At 39.2% G+C, this 25,892-nt stretch overlaps 1 protein-coding gene and 1 long non-coding RNA gene across 3 annotated transcripts in view; one reads left to right on the plus strand and one right to left on the minus strand.

The window, feature by feature from the left end:
• LOC122667443 (nicotinamide adenine dinucleotide transporter 1, chloroplastic-like) lies at nucleotides 1-25,748 on the minus strand. 2 transcript variants are annotated; one of them, XM_043863714.1, is made up of 9 exons: nucleotides 25,323-25,748; nucleotides 25,097-25,192; nucleotides 24,492-24,598; nucleotides 23,456-23,504; nucleotides 23,213-23,319; nucleotides 4,370-4,464; nucleotides 4,195-4,283; nucleotides 4,020-4,114; nucleotides 1-652 (listed from the first exon to the last, which is right to left on the minus strand). In XM_043863714.1, the coding sequence occupies exons 1-9, from the start codon at nucleotides 25,390-25,392 to the stop codon at nucleotides 416-418; spliced, it is 945 nt and encodes a 314-aa protein (XP_043719649.1). In that variant the 5' UTR covers nucleotides 25,393-25,748; the 3' UTR covers nucleotides 1-415. The 2 variants fall into 2 exon arrangements, with proteins under 2 accessions (XP_043719649.1, XP_043719648.1); XM_043863713.1 differs by having other exon boundaries at nucleotides 23,213-23,322.
• The window catches only part of LOC122667444, a 19,651-nt gene continuing 2,194 nt past the window's right edge, over nucleotides 8,436-25,892 (plus strand). Inside the window, exons 1-2 of the long non-coding RNA XR_006333798.1 lie at nucleotides 8,436-8,687; nucleotides 18,063-18,069. This is a non-coding gene — a long non-coding RNA (uncharacterized LOC122667444). The remainder of the gene's footprint in view (nucleotides 8,688-18,062; nucleotides 18,070-25,892) is intronic.

The following is a 25,892-nucleotide window of genomic DNA, read 5'->3' on the forward strand; positions in this document are numbered from 1 at the left end:
TTAAAGGTACCAAAAAAATAACAACTATGTATTAATTAATGACTAAATGTCCGACCAACACCAAACGAATTTTGTAATCGTCATCATCAGAATGTCACTACAAGGACCACCCCACCCCCCAAAAAGCCAATATTACGACTAGAGGTATTGAGGCCTATGAACATAATACACTCTGTTACCAACCTTTTTTCAGTAGAATTGTTCCCCAACCTTAAAAAGCTAAACCAGGCTGAAAATGCTGTTGGCACTGCCATGGAGCACCATGTAATGACTAAATATACAAATCTAATCTTGGATTTTAACCATCAATTGGACGAATATTTGCTGGCTGAATTAAATTTCCTTCAAGTGGATCTGCAGTTCCCCAAAAAATCAATAGAGCTTCAAAGATATCAGACAAGAGTCAAATCTGTATTCACAATGTCTGAGGTTGAGGCTCAGGAGGGTACAGATTGACAAGAAACCGGTGAATCATTTCAAAGCTGGTGAATGTGATAACAGCAGCTGGGGTGGTCCTGAGTAGGTTGGTGGCACAACCACGGTAGAATCCAGGAATACCCTCTTTCTCAAAGACTTTCTTAATGCAATCAATTACACCAGAATATCGCTTCTCTGAGTGGTGCCCCTGTTCTTGAAGCCTTGAGCGCACCACCTGCACAGGGAGAGGGAAAATAAAAAATTAAAAATACAGGTAATTACTTGGTGAACTGGTGGGAGGTAGGTAGGATGAACTACATTCAAGCTACACACCTCCCTTCCAAGATCCCAAGCAAACCCAAAAAGTCAATCTTCTCAGATGAAGGTCAAACTTTATCAGTCAATCACAAATAAACAGTAGAGATGTCCTTCAGAAGATGGTAATGATTGACCAGTCGAACTTAAAGTAATTAAAGATTTCATCAAATCTGAAATTGAAATCCAGAAAATAGGAAATCTCTAATTAATCAAAATCTGGAAGTCAGGTAAGTCTGAAACTTAAATCGAAGTCCCTTCTTGGCTATCTAAATCAAATCCCAAAGTATAAATCTGATCTAAAGGCTAGATTAAAAGTAACTTGAAAATCCAGATCTAAAATAGAACATGAAACAGAAAAACAGTAGATTTCTAAAATCAGCAGAACCAAGCCTCAGATCAGGGAAATACCCTGCTCGAAGGTCAATAATGGGACCCCCTTTAATACCATCAAGTCTCAATCCTAACAGAGGACAAAATCTGTTTCAGTTGATAAAACAGATATATGGCAGGGAAAAATTAGAAACAGGGGATATCGCAGGTTGTAATCTCAGGCTTGAATGATGTTAAACAATAAAACAGAAATTGAAGTTTAGTAGGTTAAATGTAATGACTGATGTTCTAGTCCAAACTGAGAATAAAGCTTAGGAATAATAAGATCAATCGATGGCGAGCCCATTGTGTAGCTCTAGTAAAAATACATAACATCTCTAGCATTGGAACTTAGGAGACGAGTAGTACATCATTGCTACCACTTTATTGGTTGGCTCCTGGCTGTTCTCTTATCAACAATTTAAAAAAAATAAGTCATTGCTGCTACTACAAATCTTCTCAAAGGAAAAAAACTTGTCTGTGATCAAGGGAAGGGATTGGGGTTCGATCCAATTGACACCTTGCAGTGAGAAGCCCAGGTGGATCATCTTTATGTTCATGTTCTCTGCTTCCATTGTTTAATTGAGTTTATTATTCTTCTTCTCTATTCACAGCCATTAACAAGTAAAGTGTTGTTATCAAGAATTTTCTGCAACCAGAATCCTTGCTTTTAGAAAATTGCATGCTACATGTTTTTTGAAATTACCAATGCAACCATCAGATCATTAATCTCAGTAACCCTAATTGAGAAACTCAATCCAAGATTCAGGCTGTTCTGAGTCTTCTGACCAGCCGATTGTCTATAATGGTGAAATCTCGATTTTACCCTTTCTCCATCAAAACCTTATTTCATGCCTGAATCAATTCTGATTTGCTGAACCTGTACTGTAGAACTGTAATTGAGTAATCAAAACAGTACCAAAACAAGATCTTTTCAAAGAGAAATAATTCCAGATGTGGGAAGATTATCAATATCACAAGATCATATGGTAGGTTAGGACTCAAACTGAGATCGAGTTTAACAAACAACATAGGGAAGATTTTCTGGAAATCTGAACCTAATCGGAAGGTCAGATCAGCAAGTAGGCTAAGTCCTAGTAGCAATAGGACTAGGGGTGAAAATAAAATAACTAATGGAATTAGGGTTTGAAAGTGAAGATAGGTTGCTGATTTCATATATGAAATTAACCTGTAATCAGAAACTAAATGGATTCATGAAATCAGATTCAGATGTAAAACGGTGTTTAACAAGGCAAAGGGCAAAACAGAGATTTCACTCCAGCAGCCAATCGGCTGGTCAGAATTGAGTGAGATTTAAACCGAGATCTTTAGGGTTCTTAATATTAAATCCAAATTTCAGCCAAATCCAACGGCTGGTTTGCTTAATCTAAAAAAAGTGTTACGTGTGATCTTCTAGAAAGTAGGGTCTAGTTGCAGGAAAATAAAAGAATATTTACTGGTTAATGGATAAGGGTGGGCCTTGGTGCACTGGTAAAGGTTGCTCCATTGTGACCAAGTGGTCACGGGTTTGAGTCTGGAAACAACCTCTCAGCGAAAGTAGAGGTAAGGCGTACATTATGACCCTCCCCAGACCCCGCAGTGGCAGGAGTCTAGTGCACTGGGTACTCCCTTTATTTTTACTTGTTAATGGATGAAGAAGGTGATATTACATTGAAAACCCCATGGACCAAAGGCCCAACATATATATAACCCAACTCTAGACTTATTCCTAAGCAAACAAGCCCCTTTTGATGATGTATTTGCATTGACTTGTTTGAGTACTGATTATATGTCTTTGCTCATGATTGATTCCATCAACCTTTCTTAATTTCTGAAGCCTAAATTTATTAATTAAATTACTATTTTACCCCTAGTCCTATTCCTACTAGGATTGTTGCATACTTTCTAATCCAACCCGTGGATTAATCTGAAATTTTCAGCAACCATTCCATCTACTGAATAGACAACTCGACCTCAATTTCAGGCCCATCAGACCATTGGATACTGTTTTATTTGTTTTCTCCTTAACTAGGAAATTTGTTCTTTGTGAAAGATCTTGTTGTTTGGCTCCTGTTTTGAATATTTAATCCAGTACTATATCAAGTGGTATCAGAGAACATGAACATAAAGATGATCCACCAGGGATTCTCACCGCAAGGTGTCAATAGGATCAAACACAAATCCCTTCCTTTGATCGCACACAAGGTTTCTTCTTTAAAGAAGAAGAGTTGCAGCAGAAGCAATGGCTTGTTTTTTCAAATCGTAGATGAGAGAAGCTTTCCATGCTTAGTCTTTATAAAGCGCCACCCCCCCCCCCCCCCAAAAAAAAAAAGAAGAGTTTTGAGTTGGATTGGGAAATCCCCAATCGGCTCTTTATTACAAAGCACATTCATTTTAAAAGTCTAACTCCAGCCTTTGTCGACTTAAAGTGATGTGGACCCAACTAATTAATAGCTAACTAAAGTATTAAATTAGACAACTTAAATCGAACCATATTGGACCAGGTTCAATTGAACAACTAAAATCAAAAGACATCAAAATAAACTAAGTATAGAAAACAGTAAATCAGCAACAAGGTAGGCCACGGTTTGGCCTCCTCCCTTGGTCTTCCTACATGAGAAGGTCTTCAGCTCTACATCAAGTTGGTAATACAGAATCACTTCCCCTCCCCCCTTTTTTTTTTCCTTTTATTTTGCATTTTTAGTCAATATTTAAGATTCTTGGCAAACAATATAAAGAATTCAAAGGAAATATACTGGGGGAGCAATAACCTTCTCAACTCTTCCCCCAGTAACATAAGAACCCTCGGGGTACTTTATAAGAAAAGAAAGTCCAACTGCAAAACGATCAAGAAAGGAAAAGGAAAGTAGGGATATGATATTTGAGACACTTTCAATGTGTTTAGGATATGATACCTCATGTGGATATGTCAAGGTCGATGCAATTATTTTGGATACTGATGAGGCAACCGCAACATCACGTGCACTGAGTGTATCCGTGGTGGTATTGTCTGATATAATGACATAGGATCAGCAGCAATAACTAAACATTCTTGTATGCCAAAAGGGATAAAAATAGGATGAAAATTACCTCTCTTAGCCAAGTAAAATTTAATCTTCTCATATGTTGGGAACTGGATTGCAACGTGGCTAACTCCTGCCAATGCAGGCACAAGACCACTGTATACCATATAAAAATCAGAGACGTCATTGGAAGAAGACACACTGACACATATCAACTAATAAAAGGACAGGTGATACACAACCTGTATAATCCACGAATACCCTCCTCATGAGCTATTCTTCGCAAAGCAGATAGTGTACTCCTATATGGAAGCACTCCCGCCCTCATTCCTTGCGTCTGCGCATTGAAGAGGAACAAGATAAATTACAAAAGTTTTCAACAAGTGGAGCATAAACTAAGAACTTCTACAGGAATTTGATCACACATCAGAGAGAAGAACCAGGGGATAATTTCCAAAATAGTTGGTTTAAGATCTCGGTCTATAAGATATTTTAGAAGTCTCTAACCAGGGAGTATAGTAGTATACCTTGTTCTTTTATTACTTCTCTAAGACGGCCAATTCCTAAAATAGAGGGCATATCTGTGCCCAGATGCCCAATCATCTTATTCAAATTAGTGAATTGAATTTCAAATAGGATCAATCATGTGATTATTCATTGAGAGTTGAGATATCAAAAGGTTCTTCTAGGCATACCCTTTTTCCAAGACATTAGAACCAGCAGACATACTCTTTGTGCCATGGTGATTGACAGCCATTTTTAGTCCCAATCATTGTCTAAAAAAGCAGTAAGTATGATAGTATGAGAGTAAGCAACTCCCCAGGTGTACAAAATTGAGGTAATAATCAGTTCTACTCATTAAAAAAAAGAAGTCAGCTAAAGACAATAAGCACAAGAATAGTCTTAGAAAGCATCATGAACTATACCGCCCCAATTGGTCCTAAAAGAAGTATGACTGGTCCTACTGGATTTATTAGATAGTCCACAGAAGTTGACTTTTGATTTCAACGATGTGGCAATTCCTCCCCTGCCACATGTACAACTATTGCTGAAGTAAACAAATTCCATGCCATTCGATCCCGAGCACTAAAGTTCTTCCTTACCAAACAAGAGATTATCAAGGAAAACCATCCAACACGCAAAAATTAGAGGCAGCTTTGAATCTAGAAGAATTACCAGTGTTATAACTGCAGCAGCATAGAAACCTGCAATCAGCACTCACCGAGCTTGAGAAGGAGAATAGGAAGGAGATAGAGAGAAGATGGTGAATGAGGGCCGATTAGGGAAGGGAAGAAAACCTGAGATAGGGTCTCAAAGTTACAGGGGGAAAGGAGGAAGCTCATGATTACACACTTACTCAGAAAAACCCAATTCTTGTCTATTCCATTCCGTTTTCCAACGTTGGGTATATGCAAATATATAAAGGAAAATAACAAGACTCTTAATTAGACTCAAGGACTGAAATTAACTTGTAAACCAACTCCAAAATTAAATAGAGTTCAAAATAAAATAACTAGCCTACTTCCAACCCTTGTTGGACCAAAAACCCGGGTTGGACCGGTTCCATCTAGGTTTGGATTTCCAAAGTCTGTCATATTTGTCCAACCAATCAAGTGCTACAGCATCAATACGCCTCCTCTGAAAAGAACTCGACTTCATCAAGTTAATACAAGGACCAAGAAGGCTATTTGAGTTAACACCCTGCAAGAGAAATGATCCTGCTACCGTTTTTAGGTTACTGTTGGGGAGATCTTTAGCGGGAAGAAACTTCATGGCTTTGTTGCCGTTCTTGAAGGGGTAGGTATTCACATGCCCACAATGTTGTACCTTCTTATCAAACAGCCACAGTCAATCAAGAAGAATATGACACACCTCCATAGGGATGACGTCGCATTGTACTATATCCACAAATCCACCAATAGAGTAGGTGAGCAAACACCAATAAGTAATCTTGAGATTAGTGTTGTTTACCCATGCGAATTTGTAGGGAGTTGGATGTGGCTTTGTCAGCAATCCCAACTTCCAAATAGCGTCTTCAGAGACGACATTAATACAACTACCTCCATCAATCACCAGACTACATAACAGATCATTGCACTTCACGCGGATCTGGAAGATACTGCTACGGCAAAAATCTCCATCCTCAGTGACCTTATGAGTGGTCAAAACAAGGCGAAAAACATAACAAGGGTGTCGCTCCACATCACTGTCATTACCGTTGACTTCACCTGGCTCATGTTTTGCCTCCAAATCAACTGTCTCGAAACTGAGGTGCTCTTTTGGAACATAAGGGTATAAAAGAATCCTTATCAATATAAGCCACCAAATGGTTGGGACATTGAGCACTATTATGTCCGTACCCTTTGTAGGTAAAACACTGAATGGCAGCATTTGGCATCACAAGAGGTCTGTCGGAACCATGTCGAGGTGGAGAATACGGTCGGTTAGATCGTGAAGATGCCATAGATGAACCACTAGCCTGTAGTTTACTGAATGACTTTTCTTGAGGAGAGGACTGCAGCTGACTGGAACTATTAACCCTAGGGAAAGTATATGTAAAAGCCCTTCAAGTGTATGGCTGTTTCAAACTCTCTTCTACCCATAGTTGTCACGGCGTCACGGCGATCCAAGTTGGTGGAGGGGTGTCACGTCGATATATCGACATGTCGCCCGCCATGGCGAGCATGTCGACCATGTTTTATTTTTTATTTTCTCTATTTTTAACGTCATTTAGTATGCTATAATATATGTCCTATAACATCAAAAAATCAACATGAAAGTGTACTACTAATATACTATGGTTTAATTCATGAAAGTGTAATAACTATTAAATCAGTGAATAGTGAATAGTGATGGACTACTGGCTGTAATAACTATTAAATCCCTCCCCCCCTTGTCTCTCGACTCTCTCCCTGTCTCTGTGTGTGTAAGTGTAACTATGTATGTGTGGGCCTGTGCCTGTGTGCCTGTGTGCAAGGTAAGAAGAAGAAAAAAATAAAAAACAAACACCTTCTCTGTGACTGTGCAACCCTGCAACTGCAAGGCAAGAAAAAGGAAAAAAAAAAAACAAAAAACAGAGATAGTTCAACTGTAATAAATCCCTCCCCCCTTTTGTCTCTCGACTCTCTCCCTGTCTCTGTGTGTGACACTGTGTGTATGTGTGCACTGTGCAGGGTAAGAAGAAGAAAAAAAAAAATGCAAGGCAAGAAGTCCCAAGGTCTGCAACTGTAAGCAAGCTAGTTGCAAGGCAAGAAGAAGAAAAAAAAAAAAACCGAGAGGACTATGGTTACAAGATCGTGGAATAAATCCCTCCCCCTCTCGTGTCTCGACTATGTCCCTATCTCTCGTGGATGTGACAAGCAAAGAAGAAAAAAGAAAAAAGAAAAAAAAAAACCGAGAGGAGTCGCGGACTACTAACTGAAATAAATCCCCCCCCTCTGTCTCTCGACTCTCTCCCTGTCTCTGTGTGTAAATGTGGCTGTGCAAGGCAAGAGAAAAAATAAAATAAAAAAACGATCCTACTGGCTGTAATCACTACCAGAGGCTGGGAGGAGAAGAAGTTAAGAAGAAGAAGACGAGGTCTGCCTGGGAGGAGGAAGAAGATCCAAATTAAAAAATAAATAAAATTTACTTACTTGGAGAGTTGGAGTCCTGGAGATTGCCGGAGAACTGGAGAAGTTCGAACTTCGAACTTGTTCGAAGGCTGCCGAGACTCGAGAATTGCAGGAAGCGAGGAAGTTACCGTTGCCGGAGTCACGATCCCTCTCCTCTCGATTTTCCCTTTTACGATTTCTATTTCCCCCCATTAGGGTATAAGTTATTATGTTTAATATTTTTAAATTTTATGATAATGTGTATTGGAGGTGTAACTTTTCCAATACACATTAACGAAAAAGCATCTAAGTTATTAAATCGTTTTTAATATATATATATATATATATATATATATATATATATAAACCTGACTTTTATACATTAAATGTTCAAATATCGGTTGACATACCCATATATCATGGTATGGCGTCCACGGCGACGCCATATCGCTCGATATTTATACATATACCATGGCGGACCTTGATATGCCCTTTCCCCCAACGCCAGGACGCTATGGCGATGCCATGACAACTATGCTTCTACCTGATATGCCACGTGTACAACATCCTCCATTGTAGGCAGTTAGTTGGATGCTACTACAACACTGATCTACGAGTGCAAACCATTGCAGAATTGTGCCACCAATACCAATTCATCCCACTCAAAATTAGATCGAGCGACTGATGGTAAAACCTGGCGACATACTCCTCAACTGTCATACTTTCCTGTCTCAATTGCGCAAATCTGAGGTGCATGCGTTGCTTGTAGTTGGTAGGCAAGAATCTCAACCCAAGTATTGACTAACCCAATGCCTTGAGTCCAATTCTGTTGCTGGTGCTTGATCCACCAGACTCGAGCCGTGCTGTTCAATTTAGCCTTAGCAAATAAAATCTTTCTAGCCTCGGTCAATCCGTACCATCTGAAAAAGATTTCCAAACTGTGAGCCCAGTCAAGGTATTGCTCTGGGTTGGCATCACCAAACTAGCTCTTCTTTTAGATCAATAATCATCATATCGACCAATTCCATATAGTGGAGGTGGTAGTGGTGGTGTATAATGTAGTGGTGGTGGTGTTGATGGCGGTGTACCATGAGACGGACACTGTGAGCTGGGGTTGGAAGAACACCTAGATTGCATAGGACTCTTCCTTTATCAGAAGCCACCAGTAACGGTGTCAATCTTTGCATCGGTTTCTCCTTTATAAGAGTTGAGCTGTTAGCCTGTTAGAGAATCTCATTATTGGCCACCATGGTAAAGAATATGGATAGAATTTCCAAATTGGTGGCGATCCAGAGGTTCGGAAACTCTATTCAGAATCGCAATGGGTCCACACAAATAGGAGGCTACTCAAATAAAGGAGTTAGGGGCAGAACTGTAAATGAATTAAAGTTTATGATAACAATGGCAAAATCGTAAGTAAAGTGAAAGTCACAATAGGGTGGCAGTATCTTAATTATGGGAAGTTCAACTAAGCGCACAAGAGATTATTACATATAGGAGAAAAAGGCTACTAGAGGGGTATAAAAGGATAATAAAATTTTTAAACATACTAATGTAGATGACATAGGGGAGGGGTTTAAGTTTTAAAAGCAACTAAACTAGAGGGGGTAATAGTGGAAAAAAGTTAAGGTAAAAAGAAAGGAGACTTATCATTGAGAGGGGTAGAATATTTGTTGGGGTTGTCTTCCTCTGGCAATAGGCAAGCAGCGGTAGGAATCTAAGAGAGAGCGGTGGGAATCCATGGATCTTTGATGACCAGCAGCGGAATTGGTGGGTACTTCGACGACCAACTGTGGTGGATGAAGGTTGAGTTTGAAACCAGGTATGAGTTCTTTTTTTTTTTCCTTTTCTGTTTCGTTCTGGTGGAACCCTAGAAAGGGGTACAATCAAGGTCATGGGGAAAAGGGAGTGGGGGCGGTGGGGTTATTGTCGATAAGAATCGAAGGAATGGAGTGGGAATCAAAAGGAAAGGGTTTTTCTGTAGGAGTTGAAGGGGGTGGGATTGTGTTTTCAATGGAGGCAGTAGGTTAGGGAAGAAAAGGTTTTTCTTTTTTTTTTTTGACATGGCAGAATCCTAAAAAGGTTGCCTACAGGAATCAAAGGGAGGGGATTAAGATGGAATCGGGGTCACAGGGAAAGGGTTAGGTTGCTACGGGAGATGGGAGATGGAGAGGATTGTTGCACGAAGGTAGCCTCTGGGAACCGAGAGGAGGGGTTACTGGTACTGTTAGTGTCGTGCAGGCAAATCGGTAGCAGAAAAAAAATGAAAGGAAAGGGAAGAAAGGAAGGAGGAAGAACAGAGAAGGAAGCAGAGAGATTGATGGGGAACTTCGGCTCTGATAGCAAATTGGTGGAGGGTCGATTATGGAAGGGAAAAAAACCTGAGATAGGGCCTCAGAGTTGCAGGGAGGGGGGAAGGAGGAAGCCCATTATTACCCACTCACTCAAAGCAATAAAAACCAATTCTTGTCTATTCCATCTTGTTTTCCAATGTTGGGTACATGCAAATATACCCTAAAACTAAATAGAATTCAAAATAAAATAACTAGCCTACTTCCAACCCTTGTTAAACCAAAAACCCGGGTTGGACCAGTTCCATCTGGGTTTGGGTTTCTAAAGTTGGTCATATTTGTCCAATCAACAACCACTACTGCATCAAAAGGTCTGAACACGATGGGATGAGATAATCCCTATTGTGGACTAGCAGTACCTTTATAATAAAACCAGAATCAAACTCTTAGTAGGAAACCACTAAGAGTCCAAGACAGACAACACCTTACAGCTTACAACTTACAACTTAAAGTAAATAACTAAAAGACACAAACACACATAAATATAAACTCAACTACTTAACACAAACACCACAATAGGGGGGCTCCCCCTATCGTATTTACACTTACACTCCCTAACTCAACTACTTAACACAAACACCACAATAGGGGGGCTCCCCCTATCGTGTTTACACTTACACTCCCTCTCAACCTGGAGTATACATATCCCACATACCCAACTTGCAACAACCACCAAGAAACATAGGCCTAAACAATGCCTTAGTAAACAGATCACCAAGTTGATTGCCAGAGTTGAAAAACAGTGTAGAGATCAATTTTTACATAACAACATTCCTCACAAAGTGATAATCGACCTCAATATGCTTAGTCCTCTCATGGAAAACCTGATTACTGGCAATACAAATCGCAGCTTGATTATCACAATATATTGTTGTTGGCAGAATCGTGGGTTAGAAAGAGAGAATGAGAGAATGGAATGACTTATTTTCATTGATAGGTACTGAAATAGGCGATGTGGGACTAAAACCCATATAGCCACTTTAAACTTAATAACTTAAGAATAAAACTACCCCAAAAGGACAAGAATACCCCCACGGTATTTTGGATTATATATTCCAACACTGCCCCTCAAACTGGATTATACAAATAAGTAAAGAAAGAAGATCCAGCTTGAACTAAAGAAAAAAGAACTCCTAATAATGCTAACACTCCCCCTCAAGTTGGCACATACAAGGTACTAATGCCCAACTTGAACAAAATGGGAAAAAACGAAGTTGTAGCAGAATCCAGCTTGACATACGAATGCAGCTCTCAAATAAACCTTCAAGAACTTGAAAAAATAGATCTTCAAAACTTGGGTAGACTTGATCAGCAAACCGGGACTGGAATGTCTTCTAAAAAAGGCAGCTTTCACCAATCTTCTATTGTTGTCCAGTGATGATTCTCTGAATGATAATCTTGAAGATAAGTAACTAGGGTAGCGTGCAGATGAATCAAACAGCAGAAAAGATCAAACAGCGGAAAAAATCAACCCAACTGTAGAACCTCATATAAGCAGGCAATAACTAAACATCTTCAATACTTTAATACCAATCTGCCCCTTAAAGGATACCCAATAGCAATGATGGAAACACTAATCTTCTATGTTTTGCACCAAGTGTTCCTGCAAGTTCTACTTTTTACAATGGCTGCAGGTATACTGTACATAATCCCCCCTCACGTGTAGTAGTACACGTGGATAGAAAATGGAGATGTTGTAAGAAACAGTGCAAAAGTATAATATTCCAGAATTTTCCAAAAGGTGATAAGGATAATGGAAAGAGAAGAAATGGCAATTTAGAGAATACCATAAACTTCCAAGGTGGTTATGGGTATATGCCAAAAGTATGATATGAGAGGTGGTGAAGTGAAAAGAAGCAGTGGGATAATGAATTATGGAGAAAAACAATGCAACATAGAAATTGTCTACCATCTTCAAACGATCAAACAAACACTTTTGATGAAAATTCCTGCAGGGGAGAAACACCTAACTCTAATAGTCAAATCTAATAAGTATATAGATCTGATTTGGAGTAAGGAAAGGCTCCAATCTTCAAGGCTTAATCAATATTCAAACAAGGAAGAACAAGTGTGCAAAACTCCAATTTATAAACTCTCACATGCTAAATAGAACTGACGAAGATATCTGGACAGAATTGAGGTAATAAGCTTCAACAAAAACTTGGATCAGATCTGAATTAGTGAATAATACTAGGATCAAGCTCCAAAAGTAAGCTGGATATGAACCAATAGAAGAGCTTCACACAACTGCATAGGTTCGTAGTTGCAACCAATACCCTTGGAACACACTGTTGTAATCCCAAATAAGCTGATCTCCAGGGTAGTAGATTCGAGTCTTCGACAATGAAAGAAATTCGATCTCCAATAGAAGGATACTTAGCCTCAATAATAGGGCAGCAGTAGTCCATATAAAGGTAGCAATATCATGTCAACCAGTCGTGCTTACAGAAGCCAATCAATAGAACCAGCAAATATAAGATAATAACTCGGCCCCTACCTGGAATTGTCTTTGTTGCCCTTCTTCTTTCTTTGGGCTTCATTGCTCTTGTTTTACTCCATGTGGACTTTTGTGTTGCATTGGTCAAACCCATGTGGGCTTTTGTCACTTTGTTTTTGTTAGCCGTATGGGCTTGTGTAGTCCTAAATGGACTTTTTCTTCCCTTTTGAGGGCTTTAATACATTTTATAATCACCTAAAAAAAAGATAATAACTCAGCAGATCCAATAAGTAGTTGAAGTAGCCAGCCACATAGGAATCAGTAAAATAGGTTGATAATTGAAAAAAACGAGCCATAAGATGAACCTGAATTTTTTTCAATAATAAATCCATGATTAATGCTAAAACTTGGGTCGAATACTCCTCTGATGGTGATAAAAGTCCCCTAAAAAAATCGGCAAGATAGGACATCCCTTCCCCTAAGATCGATTAAAGTCGAGGTTTTGTAAAAAACCCTGAAAGTAGAGATCGATTGTAGGGAAGGGGGCTTCAAAAAAAATTTGATGATGTATTTGAATAGATGCTGTCCTCTGTAGCTTGAATGGATCTCCAATACGATTAACCAATCTCTATTTATGTTTGAGACTTGATCTTCAAGAGGGAGAAACACAAAAAATTGCAGAAAAAATAGGGCAGCAGCTATCTTGTGTAATAGAACTTCTTCAAGCCATGAATAGTTGAAGTAGAATGTCCCTCTTGATGGTAGAAACACCTCCAAAGAGCTCCAGCAGCAGCAAGCAACCCTAACCCTAAAATCGATGTGTCAGGGTTTTGTAAAACCCTGAAAAGGAGGATCGATTGGGGTTAGGGGTCTTCAAACACTTGGAAAGAGGTTAATACTGAGGTCGAGTGGTCCTTGTAGTTGGAGTAATCAATCCTCCAAAAATTAGCAAAAACTGAAACCTGAAAGTTGGGCTGGATTAGGACTCTATAAGTCCAGTCATGTTTTGAGTCTATTTCTTTTAGTATTTTAGTTTCCTAGTTAGTTTAAGTTGCCTAATAGGTTAAGGATTAGGTTAGGCTATTCCTTTTTGGTGTTTAAGTCTATTTTTGAGTCTTCTATATAAGTTTGTAAGGGAGGCCAGCATCGAATACGAATTTGATTAATAAAAATTAGCTTTATGCTTGTTGCCATTGCTACTACTCTTTGTGAGTGTATATCCTTGTGGATCTCAAGATGGATAGGGTGGGTGGACTCCTGCGACTCCTTACATCGTGAAGATCGAGAGGTCTCTTCAAGATATCAAGTTGCTGCCATTGTCTCTGCAATTTATTAAGTTTGAACCCGCACTTTGATTTTAAACCTTCTTCTTTTAATCTATCCAGCCATTCCACTTTCATTAGACCTAATCCACACACACCCCCTCCATCCATCAAACCCTAATTTCCAGAATGTAGTCCTAGACAGGTAGGAGACCTACTAGGAGCCAAACAACCGGATCAAATAACAAAAGGGGCTGCTGATTCGAATGGACAACACTAGGATTTGGGTCAATTCCTAGGGTTTGGGTTGGATATTGGGAAAGGGGTTTATAGGGTATTAATAGGCAGGTCTAGGGGGTCAATATGGTATAAAAAGGTTAGGGTTTGGATGAATTTTGAAATTCTGCAATTCTAGACAGAATTGAGTTGCAGGTTTTGGGCTTTAATGGAGTTAGGGTTTATGGGATTCAAACAAAAAATAAAGGGGATCAATTGGGGGAAAGGATTAGAGGATTAGAAGAAGAATTTTGGCGTCAAACTTACTGGAGATTCCACTGACAGCAAGCTTCGACAGTTGTGATAAAGCCACCTTCGAATTTGAAAAAGATCCTCCCAACCGTCACGGCGTAAGGAGTCAACCGGATTCCACCAGTCCCTTTCCACCTTGATAGAACCACAAGGATGCACACTCACAAGGAGCACAGGAGCAGCAACAATGGCAGCCAACAAGCAAAAGCTTTTTTCATTAATCAAATTCGTATACAATGCTAGCCTCCCTTACAAATTTATATAGAAGACTCAAAAATAGACTTAGACACTAAAAAGGAATGGCCTAATCCTATCCCTACCCTATTAGGTAATTTAAATTGACTAAGAAACTAAAATACTAAAGGAAATAGACTCAAAACATGGCTGGACTTATAGAGTCCTAATCCAGCCTAACTTACATCACATGACCACTTAAGTTGTCACATGACCACTTAACCAAGTCACATGATCACTTAAATTGAACCAATTGGATGCAACCAATTTGAACCGGTTCAATTAGAAAACATAAAAATAAACTAAGTATTGGGCTAATCCCGTATGCAACCTATGTACCCCTAGTTTAGGCTCATTAAAGTGGCCTAATACATAGAAAACCTTTGGGAACAAAGGCCCAACATGTATATAACCCAACCCTAGGCCTATTTCTAAAGAAATAAACCAATATCTATGATAAACCTGCATCACTCCATTAAACCTGCAACTCCTACTTTAACTAGGACTCCTTCATAACTACAGATCTGACCATCAATTTCGAACCATACTTCCAGTACACAACCCCCATACCTCTCCCTACACTTGACCCTAACCCTAGCCCATAACTCCCACTCTATCCCCTCCATTCCTCCACTCCACTAAACCCAAAACCTGCAACTCTATTCTGTCCAGGATTGCAGAATTTTAAAACCTTCCCAAAACCTATTATTTGTATGCCATTAAAGCACCCTAGACCTGAACATTAAAACCCCATAAACCCCATTGCCATTATCCAACCCTAACCCTAGTTTTTGACCTAGATTTCTGAACCCTAACCCAATCAGCCAGCCCTGGTGTGTGACCCCATTACCCTGGCTTCTAGTGGGATTACCCCTACCTAGGACTACATTATTTAGCATCAAAGCTATGGTGGAGGGAAGCTCCAACCAAACCTCGAAAGACCCACCTCCCTTTGTTTTCAAGACCCGAGATCGTCTACCCAATGGGAGCACAACCATATTAATTATTGATGAGAGGCGAGGTAACAACATTATTTCACAATCCGTGGTGGATATGTTGTCCCAATCAGGAGAGATTTGTATCATGCCTACACGTAAAGTTTTTGTTGAATTTGAGCGTTCCTCATACTCTGACGGTACTTGGTGTCAGCCGGTACCATTTCCAAAGAGCTTTATTACAGTAGGTTGTGATTGGTTGGACGAGCGACAAGGTTGGATTGAACCTGAAAACAACTTGTGTGTCCTACCTGATCGACACCGTCGATACCATTTGTTTACTCTAAAAGGGTTATAACCAAAGGTGACCACATCGACTGTACAGCCACAGGGACTGCCGAACATGTCAACTCAAACGCAAGTGGTATCGACTGTGTTTGAAGTTTCACTAATGGCGGATGTACCAACAGAAGATTCTACTAAGGCAGTTTGTGTTGAAGAGATTCAAGAACTGATAGCTAAAGAAATTCAAGTAGAACAAGCTGCACCAGTAGTTGAGATCATAATTGAGAAGCTAGGCCATCAAATTGATGTGGAGGTTCAAAACATAATGGTAGAAGAAACTACTGAAGAGGTCTACACTGAAGAGAGCAAAGTAGACAAGGCTGAGGACATGGAAGATGAAGTGGTGGTTGAGAACACTCCACAAGAAATCATCGACATCCAAGATACTGTTTTGAAGAGGTCGAGCACATAGAGTTTGTTATGCAACTATGGTTCTCTGAAGAGAAAGCTCCACGCCTCGAAGACTTTATTCCTAATATTCTTGCCTCACCAGAGTTCTGTTTGGGAGTGGTCAAAGTTGCTACTCACAAGTTGTTTCCCCCTCATCACTGCAAAATTCGAGGACAAACTTTTTCAAGCTGGGGAGAGTTGATGCAGATTCATCACCCAAATGGGCTTATTTTATTAGAAATAAGTCTAGGGTTGAGATATATATATGTTGGGCCTTTGATCCCAAGGGTTTTCTATGTAATAGGCCACTTTAATGAGCCTAAACTAGGGGTTTATAGGCTGCATATGGGATTAGCCCAATACTTAGTTTATTTTTATGTTTTTTAATTGAACCGGTTCAAATTGGTTGCAATCAATTGGTTCAATTTAAGTGATCATGTGACTTGGTTAAGTGGTCATGTGACAACTTAAGTGGTCATGTGATGTAAGTTGGACTAGATTAAGACTCTATAAGTCCAGCCATGTTTTGATCATGTGACAACTTAAGTGGTCATGTGATATAAGTTGGGCCAGATTAAGACTCTATAAGTCCAACCATGTTTTGAGTCTATTTCTTTTAGTATTTTAGTTTCCTAGTTAGTTTAAGTTACCTAATAGGTTAAGGATTGGGTTAGGCCATTCCTTTTTAGTGTCTAAGTCTATTTTCGAGTCTTCTATATAAGTTTGTAAAGGAGGCCAGCATTGAATACGAATTTGATTAATAAAAATTAGCTTTATGCTTGTTGCCATTGCTGCTGCTCTTTGTGAGTGTATATCCTAGTGGATCTCGAGGTGGATAGGGTGGGTGGACTCCTGCGACTCATTGCATCGTGAAGATCGGGAGGTCTCTTCAAGCTATCAAGCTGCTACCATTGTCCTTGCAATTCAGTAAGTTTGAACCTGTACTTTGATTTTAAACCTTCTTCTTTTCATCTGTCCAGCCATTCCCCTTTCATTAGACCTAATCCACACACCCCCCCCCTCCATCCATCAAAACCTAATCTCCATTAAATCTGCAACTCCTACTTTAACTAGGACTCCTTCATAACTACAGATCTGACCATCAATTTCGAACCATACTTCCAGTACACAACCCCCACACCTCTCCCTATGCTCGACCCTAAACCCAGCCCATAACTCCCACTCTATCCGCTCCATTCCTCCACTCCACTAAACCCAAAACCTGCAACTCTATCCTGTCCAGGATTGCAGAATTTTAAAACCTTCCCAAACCCTATTATTTATACGCCATTAAAGTACCCTAGACCTGCACATTAAAACCCCATTGCCATTATCCAACCCTAACCCTAGTTTTTGACCTAGATTTCTGAACCCTAACCCAATCGGCCAGCCCTGGTGTGTGACCCCATTACCCTGGCTCCTAGTGGGATTACCCCTACCTAGGACTACATTACCATACCTTTGGCATTTACCGATAACCACTTTGGAAGTTTATGGTATAATCTACTTTGCCATTACTTCCTCTTTTCCATTACCCATAGCACCTTTGGAGAACTCTGGAAGGTTATCCTTTTGCACTATCTCATACATCATCTCTGTTATGTCCACGTGTACTACTACACATGAGGGGGAGATTATGTACAGTAGGAACACTTGGTGCAAAACATAGAAGATCAATCTTCTCCACCATTGGGTATCCTTCATTATTGGGTTGAGTTTGTCGTAAGGGAGAGATGAAGAGTATTGAAGATGTTTGGTTATTGCCTGCCTATTTGACGATTTACAGTGCCTATATGAGGATCTACAGTTGGCTTGATCATTTCCGCTGCCTGATTCATTTGTTTCCTGCTTATCTTCAAGATTATTAGTCAAAGATTCATCAGTGGACAGCGATAGAAGATTGGTGAAAGCTGCCTTTTTTGGAAGACATTTCAGTCCCGGTTTGTTGATCAAGTCTGCCCAGGTTTTGAAAATCTGTTTTTCTAGTTCTTAAAGGTTTATTTGGGAGCTGCATTCATCTGTCAAGCTGGACTCTATTGCAACTCTGTTTCTTCCCATTTTGTTCAAGTTGTGCATTAGTACTTTATACGCGCCAACTTGGGGGGAGTGTTAGAATGTTGGAGTTTTTTTTCTTATTATTACAAGCTGGATCTTCTTTCTTTACTTATTTGTATAATCCAGCTTGAGGGGGAGTGTTGGAATACGTAATCCACAATATCGTGGGGGTATTCTGGTCCTTTTGGGCTTGCTTAGTTGTTAAGTTATTGGGATTAGATTACTGCTCTTATTGAGTCAGCTAGTTAGGGGTAGTTATGTCTGTTTCAGTCCCTTTGTAACTTTCCTCTCTATTATAAATAGAGGGGCTTACCTATCAATGAATCTAAGCTATTCTATCCTCTAATTCTCCCTTTCTAACCCATGGTTCTGCTAATAGTAGTAGATCTAAGATCACCATCAGCACTAGCTATAGTATTAAATCTCATCTCGGAAGGCCATTTTCAGCCAGACCAAAATTTCGCTGAAATATTGCATTTTTTTCCTGAGTTTTGCTTGGCCATTTTGGGGTGTAAAATGCCGAAATAACAGAAATTTTGACGAAACGTTGCATTTTTAGACCAAAATTTCCGAATTATCCGAAGTTTCGTCAAAATTTCTGAAACGAGATGACCGAAATTTCACAAAAATTTCCAAAATATTGCACTTTTTTTTTCATTTCAACATAGCATCTCCTCTCGACATGGCTTTCCAAAATTCAGGTGAGATTTTGAACTATGGCACTAGCCCACTCAACATCAAAGTAACCCATAATTCTAGTATGACCATAACGTCAATAAATAAGACCTTTCCCCGAAAGCACCTTTAAGATACCTTAAAATACGACAAGCGGCATCCCAATGGATCTGCTTGGGGTTTTCCATAAACTGACTAATAACACCCACAACAAATGAAATATCAGGACGAGTAATAGTCAGGTAGATAAGGCTTCCAACAAGATGCTTGCACTGATGTTTACCTGCAAATTCCTTATCATCACACGCTCCAAGCTTCCGATGGGGGTCCATGAGAGTATCCATAGGTTTGGAACCTAACATCCCGGTCTCAGATAGAAAATCAAGAACTACTTCCTCTAAGATAAACTGATTCCCTTTGTACTACGAAAAACTTCGATACCCAAGAAATATATGAGTATTCCCAAATATTTCATATGAAAACGGCGATGCCGATATGCCTTGACATCCTCAATTCTAGAGGAGTCATCACCAAAAATAATAATATCATCTATGTACACAACCAAGATAAACACCTTGGACCCATGTTGACAAACAAAAACAGAATGATCACAGAAGCAATGCATGAACCCATAACCTTGGATGCATTCTCCCCCTGAGCAACATACCCAATAGGTTGCTCCATATACAACTCATCTTCGAGATCACTGTATAGAAAGGCATTTTTTAAGTTCATTTGAAACAAAAGCCAGTCAAGATTAACAACTAAAAAGATCAGTTGAGGGCAGTATCGATGGATCAGCCGGAACTGTTGGTGTCGCTTTGTTTCGTCACTTGTAGACCTGCAATTGCTTAGGTGGTGAAGCAGTGGGAGTAATGGTGGAGTCAGTATGAGGAAGAGGATGAGGGCTCAAACTCCTGAATTAGGGATAGCTGATACAAGAGCACTTCCTTGGACCGGCGCACACCCGTTGGGCAGCTCAGATGGAGAAATTTAGTTTCGATCCAGTAGGATATGTAGGGATTTATCTATTTCCTAGGCTTATTATTGTAATTTGCACTTTAATTTTATATGGGCAAATTTTTAGATTGGGCTAAATAATTAGGAGATAGAGTTAGATTGTACTTCTATTTCAGTTTTAGACTATAATTAAGAAACTTTCAATTTATCTTTTATAATTATGTTTGTAACCCAATGCATTGGACATAATTGAATAGAATGGAAAGTTGAGTTGAAATCTCACGGTCCAGCGGCCTTCTTCTCCTTCCTTCTTCTTCTCTTCTCTTCCCCTGCGTGATTTTCTTCTTTCTTCTACCTCTTTTCTGTACTAGTGTAACAGCACTCCACAAAGGCTAGTGTCAATCCCTCCCTCCCTCTTCCTTTCAACCTGAGATCTTAGGCTTCTTTCTTCTACCACTTTTCTGTCCTAGTGTTAACAGAAGTCCACAAAGGTTGGTGTCGATCCCTCTCTCCCTTTTCCTTTCAACCTGAGATCTTGGGTCTCAGTTACTCTCCCTTGGGTGACCAAAAACCCTATAAGCTAGTTCTCCCAAACCAATCCCGTTGAGAAATATAACCAGAAATCAAAGCTGGTTTTGTATTACTGTAAAGCTTGATTAATCCTTTGGTCATTCGATCTATGGGTTCTGCTATCGTCCAGCTTGAAAGAGTTGAAAGTTGCAACTTTTTCCCTCCAGTTTCATGCTGATCCGTGGTGACGTGAGGGAGTTCACTCACCCAGAAGTTGTCTGGTTCCCCTTTATCGTTAGGTTGAAGACAAGCAACTGATGACAGTATTTTAAACACCACCATAATACCCTCCTTAACTGAAATTCCTTTTGTCTTATTCTATCATCTATTCCTAGTTTACTCCTATTCATTTATTCCTAATTCCCCCCTTGTCCCTCCCTCTATCTAATTACCAATCTCGATTTAAAATTCTTCCTATTTATGATCCTGCAACTCCCCCTTATAAAGTTGGAGTTATTTACAGAATTGCCATTACTTATCTACTTTTTGCTATTGTACACCTGGGTGGGCCCATAGGGAACCCAAACAGGGTTTTTTTAACCCAGGATTGAATCAATAGCCTTGTACTTGGATTGTGAATCCAAAATACAAGTATCAGGGGCACCTTCCTCCAAGTGGATTTAGGCATAAAGCACAGTTTCTAATCTACACCCTTCCTAAATTGTCTTCCTCTATCTCAAAAGAAACACATTTCCCTAGAGCCAAACAGTTCCTAAATCATCTAATTTAAGTGGATCTTCTAACATAGAACCAAATTCGCCTCCCCATAAATTTATAAAACCAACAATATAGCAATTGCATCCCCTCACAAAGAGGGTGGGCCTTGGTGCAACGGTAAAGGTTGCTCCATTGTGACCAAGTGGTCACGGATTCGAGTCTGGAAACAGCCTCTTCGCGAAAGCAGAGGTAAGGCTGCATACATTATGACCCTCCCTAGATCCCACACTGGCAGGAGCCTTGTGCACTGGGTATGCCCTTTATTTTTTTTCTAACATAGAACCAAATTCACCTCCCCATAGATTTATAAAACCAACAATATAGCAATTGCATCCCCTCACAAGAGAACCAGTAAACTTTATTGCACTGTTAAAAGAAGTGAGAACAACAAACTCACTTCACAACCCACCCCCACCCCACAAGAGGGGGGAAAAAAAAACAAAGAGAACTCTTGCCCCAGTTTAGCATGCATCACAATCAAGGATTTAAGTATCGGTATCGGGTATCGTATCGGTCGGGCGATTTTAAGAGACGTATCGTATCGTATCGGAGATACGTATCGATCGGTGCAGAAACGCATGAAAATGATCAAAATACACATGGAAATACACTTTTGGACAATAAAAACAATATAAACAAGCAATTTGTGTCATATATCATGCATATATGCTAAGAATTGTGAATAATCAATAACCAGACAAGTGAGGCACATTGAAATTGTTATAAAAGATTAAAAGATGAAATTTCTTACATGTAAAGTCACTCAATTGCCATGAAGAATGTCGGGGTGGATCAAAGTCATGTCTGTAAGGGTCTTCAACAATAGGAGTGACTATTGTGATAGATTTTAGGGTAAATATATAATCTTCTTGGAATGTGATAGATCTATACATAATATAGTACATATATTATATACATTAGCATTTGTTTTAAATTTTAAAAAAAATCATTTTAAAGAAGCAATTTTCGGTTTTGGGTAAAAAATGCAAAGAAACATGGATTTTGAACTCAAATCTTTGTAAATGTATACAAAGAATGCAATACTAAGTTAGTTTAACATATTCCCTTTGAATCATAGCAAAAAAAATACCAAAAATCAAAGATTTAAACAAAAGAATCAAGTTTTTTTCAAAAAACCTACCTTGCCCTTCAAGAACACCTTTTGATTTCGAATGTGGACTGTTAGATGCAGCAAATGATGAGATTTCACCTCCTTTAGGATCGTTTTTGGCAAAGGAATCAAAGCCCTCAACAAATCTTTGGCAAAAACCAAGTTTAAAGATGTTTTTTTATGGTTTCTCAAAGCTGGAACTGTTTTTTTTCCGCCAGCCTGCTCCTGCTTGAGTTTTCTGTTTTGAGAAGACTTGGGCCCATGTGGTTTTTAAGTTGCCGATACGTATCGAAACGTATCGAGACGTCTCGATATGTATCGTTATTTCAAAAATAATAAAATAATGGTTTAAATCATGTCTCGTCTGTATCGATACGTATCGACCGTATCGTATCGTATCGTATCGTATCGATATGTATCGGTCGATACATACCGATACATTCGAGACATTTACATTTTTAAAAAAAAAGATACGTCTCGACCTGTCACGTCTCGGCCATGACCGATACCGAGACGTATCGGCCGAGACGATACGATACGCTCCGATACTTAATTCCTTGATCACAATAAGAAGTGACATCAGCAAAATCTTAAGGGTAGTGGAATAAGAATCCAGGCGTCACATCACTGGGCTGACAAGGACCAACTAAGCAGGTGTAGATGGCATTCAGAGCTAAGAAGATACTATATCCCAATGTGAAAACCAACTGACAGAATCCAAAATTTTATGTACAGTTAAAAAGCAAATGTAAACATTCTACATAAAAAGATATGCCTGGGAAGAGGAAGCCTCTTAGAATACCCTGCAAATACATTGTGATGCCTAATTAACACAAACAATTGCAGTTGTGAATCTAGATTAATAAAAAAAAAAAAAAAAAAAGGGATGTGGCACATGAATTCACATCATGTCTTGACATACTTGAAATCTTGTCTTCACAACCCAAAGAGGATTGGTGGCAATGGTTGTTGCAGCTCCAGCACCAGCAGCAGCTACCATGTTTGCACCTATTGAGAGTTGATGGCATCCTTCTATATAAACCATACAACTTAAATGATATTACTAGCCAGCCAAAAGGTAAAATAGAAGATTAAAGGGTAGTGAGCAAAAACATTTAAAAGTATTCTATTCTTTATTGTCAAAGTAATAAGCTGAGAAACTAACCATCAGTATAGAGTAAGCTTTTGAGCTGTTCGTACATGGTGAAATACACCTGCAAAATTTTTAACCTAGAGTCATGAGGTACCAAACAATTCTAACTAATAAGTACGTCAGAATTCTCATCATAATTATGTTAGAAAATATTATCACAATTATCATAAGAATAATAAAACTCTGCTGTCCATACATTTATATCTATTTTATCTTTACATTCTACCATATTCCCTTCATTAAGCCTCCACCAAGCTAGCTTTACTGTCTCCATCAATCTTTACCGCGAAGAAACTGTAAGAAATTTTACGGCTCTCATTTTGAATTTATTATTGCAGATGATGAATCGATGATGTAAATAAGTGGTGGCAGATGGTCCATAAATGTATCATGTGATAAGTTTGTCAAAAAGTTGACAAAATAATTAACCGACCAACTCCAGCTTCTTCAACCTGTACCATTGCCAAGTTCTAAATTGGGGATTAGATATAACTAGTTAATTACAGTAGCTCTCACGCATACGTATTTCTCTCATAGTGACATAAACTTCCTTTCTACTATTTAATGTCCACTCAGAGTAATCAATTAAGGTTACAAACACTCTTGTGATCTTGGATTTGATGATTGACTGTTCCCCCATCATCAGACCCCATTTCAACTAAAAATAGCCTTATTTCTTTTGGCAATTCACCTTCACCTTGCACAGCATGGATGCATCCCCAACAGACCACACATAGATTAGCAACAAGGTCATAACCAACTCAAGAATCATAAATATCAACACAAGCAATAAGATTCATCGAAATGTCACGAAAGTTACCAACACATGATGTAGACAAAGTGTTACATGCAATGTACATACTATCAGTGAGGAATCCAGGCTCCTTTAATGTGGGGTTATATAGCCTCAGTGTAGATAAACACTCTAAATGAACCAACATATTTCACGAAATGAACAAGTTATACTTTTTTTTTCCTTAATATCCTTCAATATACAGTTAATAAATTATACCAAATTGATGAATATATGTAAGGGGAAAATACTCACCGCCCAGTTTGGGAGTAAAGCCAACACACTGGGAGAAAGTCCACGATACATGCCACGTAACCCCTCCTTTCGGAATATTTGCTCCAAACTTCCAACAATGAGGCTGCCTGGTAGGTCACAATTCCAGCTTTTAAGATTCTTAGCATAACAAAATAATGGCAAAGAATGCGCTTGCCACATCAATAACAATGAATACAGGTCCACAACACAAATTATCACATGCCAAACCAAAACTTGCGTGCTATCCAAGTTGATATGTAAGGATGCATATCATCACCTATCTTCCAATATATCGAGGAATATGAATCGCATATCATAACCTATTCGCCAGTATATTGTGTGTGCATTCAGGATTGGATAAACGAGTTCCTTTCTTCTTTTCTAACAATCTCTAATGAGTGGCAACATCACAAATATCTGGAATTTTCATAAACCCCAAGTTATGTCGCTATTAAGTTAATACGGAGTCCACAAAGCATGACACTGAACTGATAGTGAGATGGAGTTAGACTATTTCTTCTCTTTTGCATTAATTTCTTTTCCCCCTTTATCTATTGTTGCAACAGTCAGCCAAGGCGGCGAAAAGGATAAGTAATAGCATGTACCTTTCATGTGTCCATTTGCAAGCTTGGGCAGCCCATGAACCTGAAACCTTGTCTTGATCACATCCAAAGGGCAAACAAATGTGGCAGCAATTACTCCTACAAAGTAATTCAAACACCAAATAAAGACGAAGTGAAGAATACACAAAGCCAGTCTCTTCAAAATTAGATATTATAAGCAATGAAGAATTCAAATCATGAACGAGATGCTAAACAATTCAACGCATACCAGCAGCGGCACCGGCGCCAGCATTGCAGAGTACGCCCTTAGTATTAGGAACATGAGAGTCGCCGGTCATTGCTGAAACTAAAATTGAGACGTTGAAAGGAGGTAATTTGTTGAGTCAAATATAGGGATTCCTCTCTCGAGAGGGAGATATCAGAAAACCAGGGTCGCATGGCCAGAAGGTATTACCAGTGAATTCCTCAGACAAGGAATCGAGAAAACTTATTAAGAGAAATTCGTTGCAAGACTTACAGAAAGGAAAATTTAGAGTTTCGATAAGATCGAAGGGGAGAGAGAAATCGCCATTAGAATTTCATCATCTATATAAGGCAGAGGAGAAGACGGGAAAGATGAGGAGAAAGGTCGCCGTTTCTGACCGTCTCTCTTCTTCTCAGTTGACGAGTTGGGTCGCCCAAAATTGGTCTCGGACTCTCGGGACCTGAATTCCCATTCTAATATTGTTTGTGGATAATCTAGTACATCGCGAAGTACAAAATCTATTCGTTCTCTGCCGTTGATTCCAGTATTCATTCACTTAGATTCCAACACTTGTACTTCTTCTTCTTTTTTTTT

The sequence above is a fragment of the Telopea speciosissima genome, chromosome 7, assembly GCF_018873765.1.
Source record: "Telopea speciosissima isolate NSW1024214 ecotype Mountain lineage chromosome 7, Tspe_v1, whole genome shotgun sequence".
Classification (NCBI taxonomy): domain Eukaryota; kingdom Viridiplantae; phylum Streptophyta; class Magnoliopsida; order Proteales; family Proteaceae; genus Telopea; species Telopea speciosissima.

Bases quoted from the DNA above. Each gene is read 5' to 3' on its own strand.
- LOC122667443 (XM_043863713.1), bottom strand. From the start codon at position 25,392: ATGACCGGCGACTCTCATGTTCCTAATACTAAGGGCGTACTCTGCAAT. The intron at 4,284-4,369 runs GTTGTGTATCAC...TATGGTATACAG, and splicing joins GGTATTCGTGGATTATACAG to TGGTCTTGTGCCTGCATTGG. The intron at 653-4,019 runs GTATCATATCCT...CTCCCTGTGCAG, and splicing joins CCTTGACATATCCACATGAG to GTGGTGCGCTCAAGGCTTCA.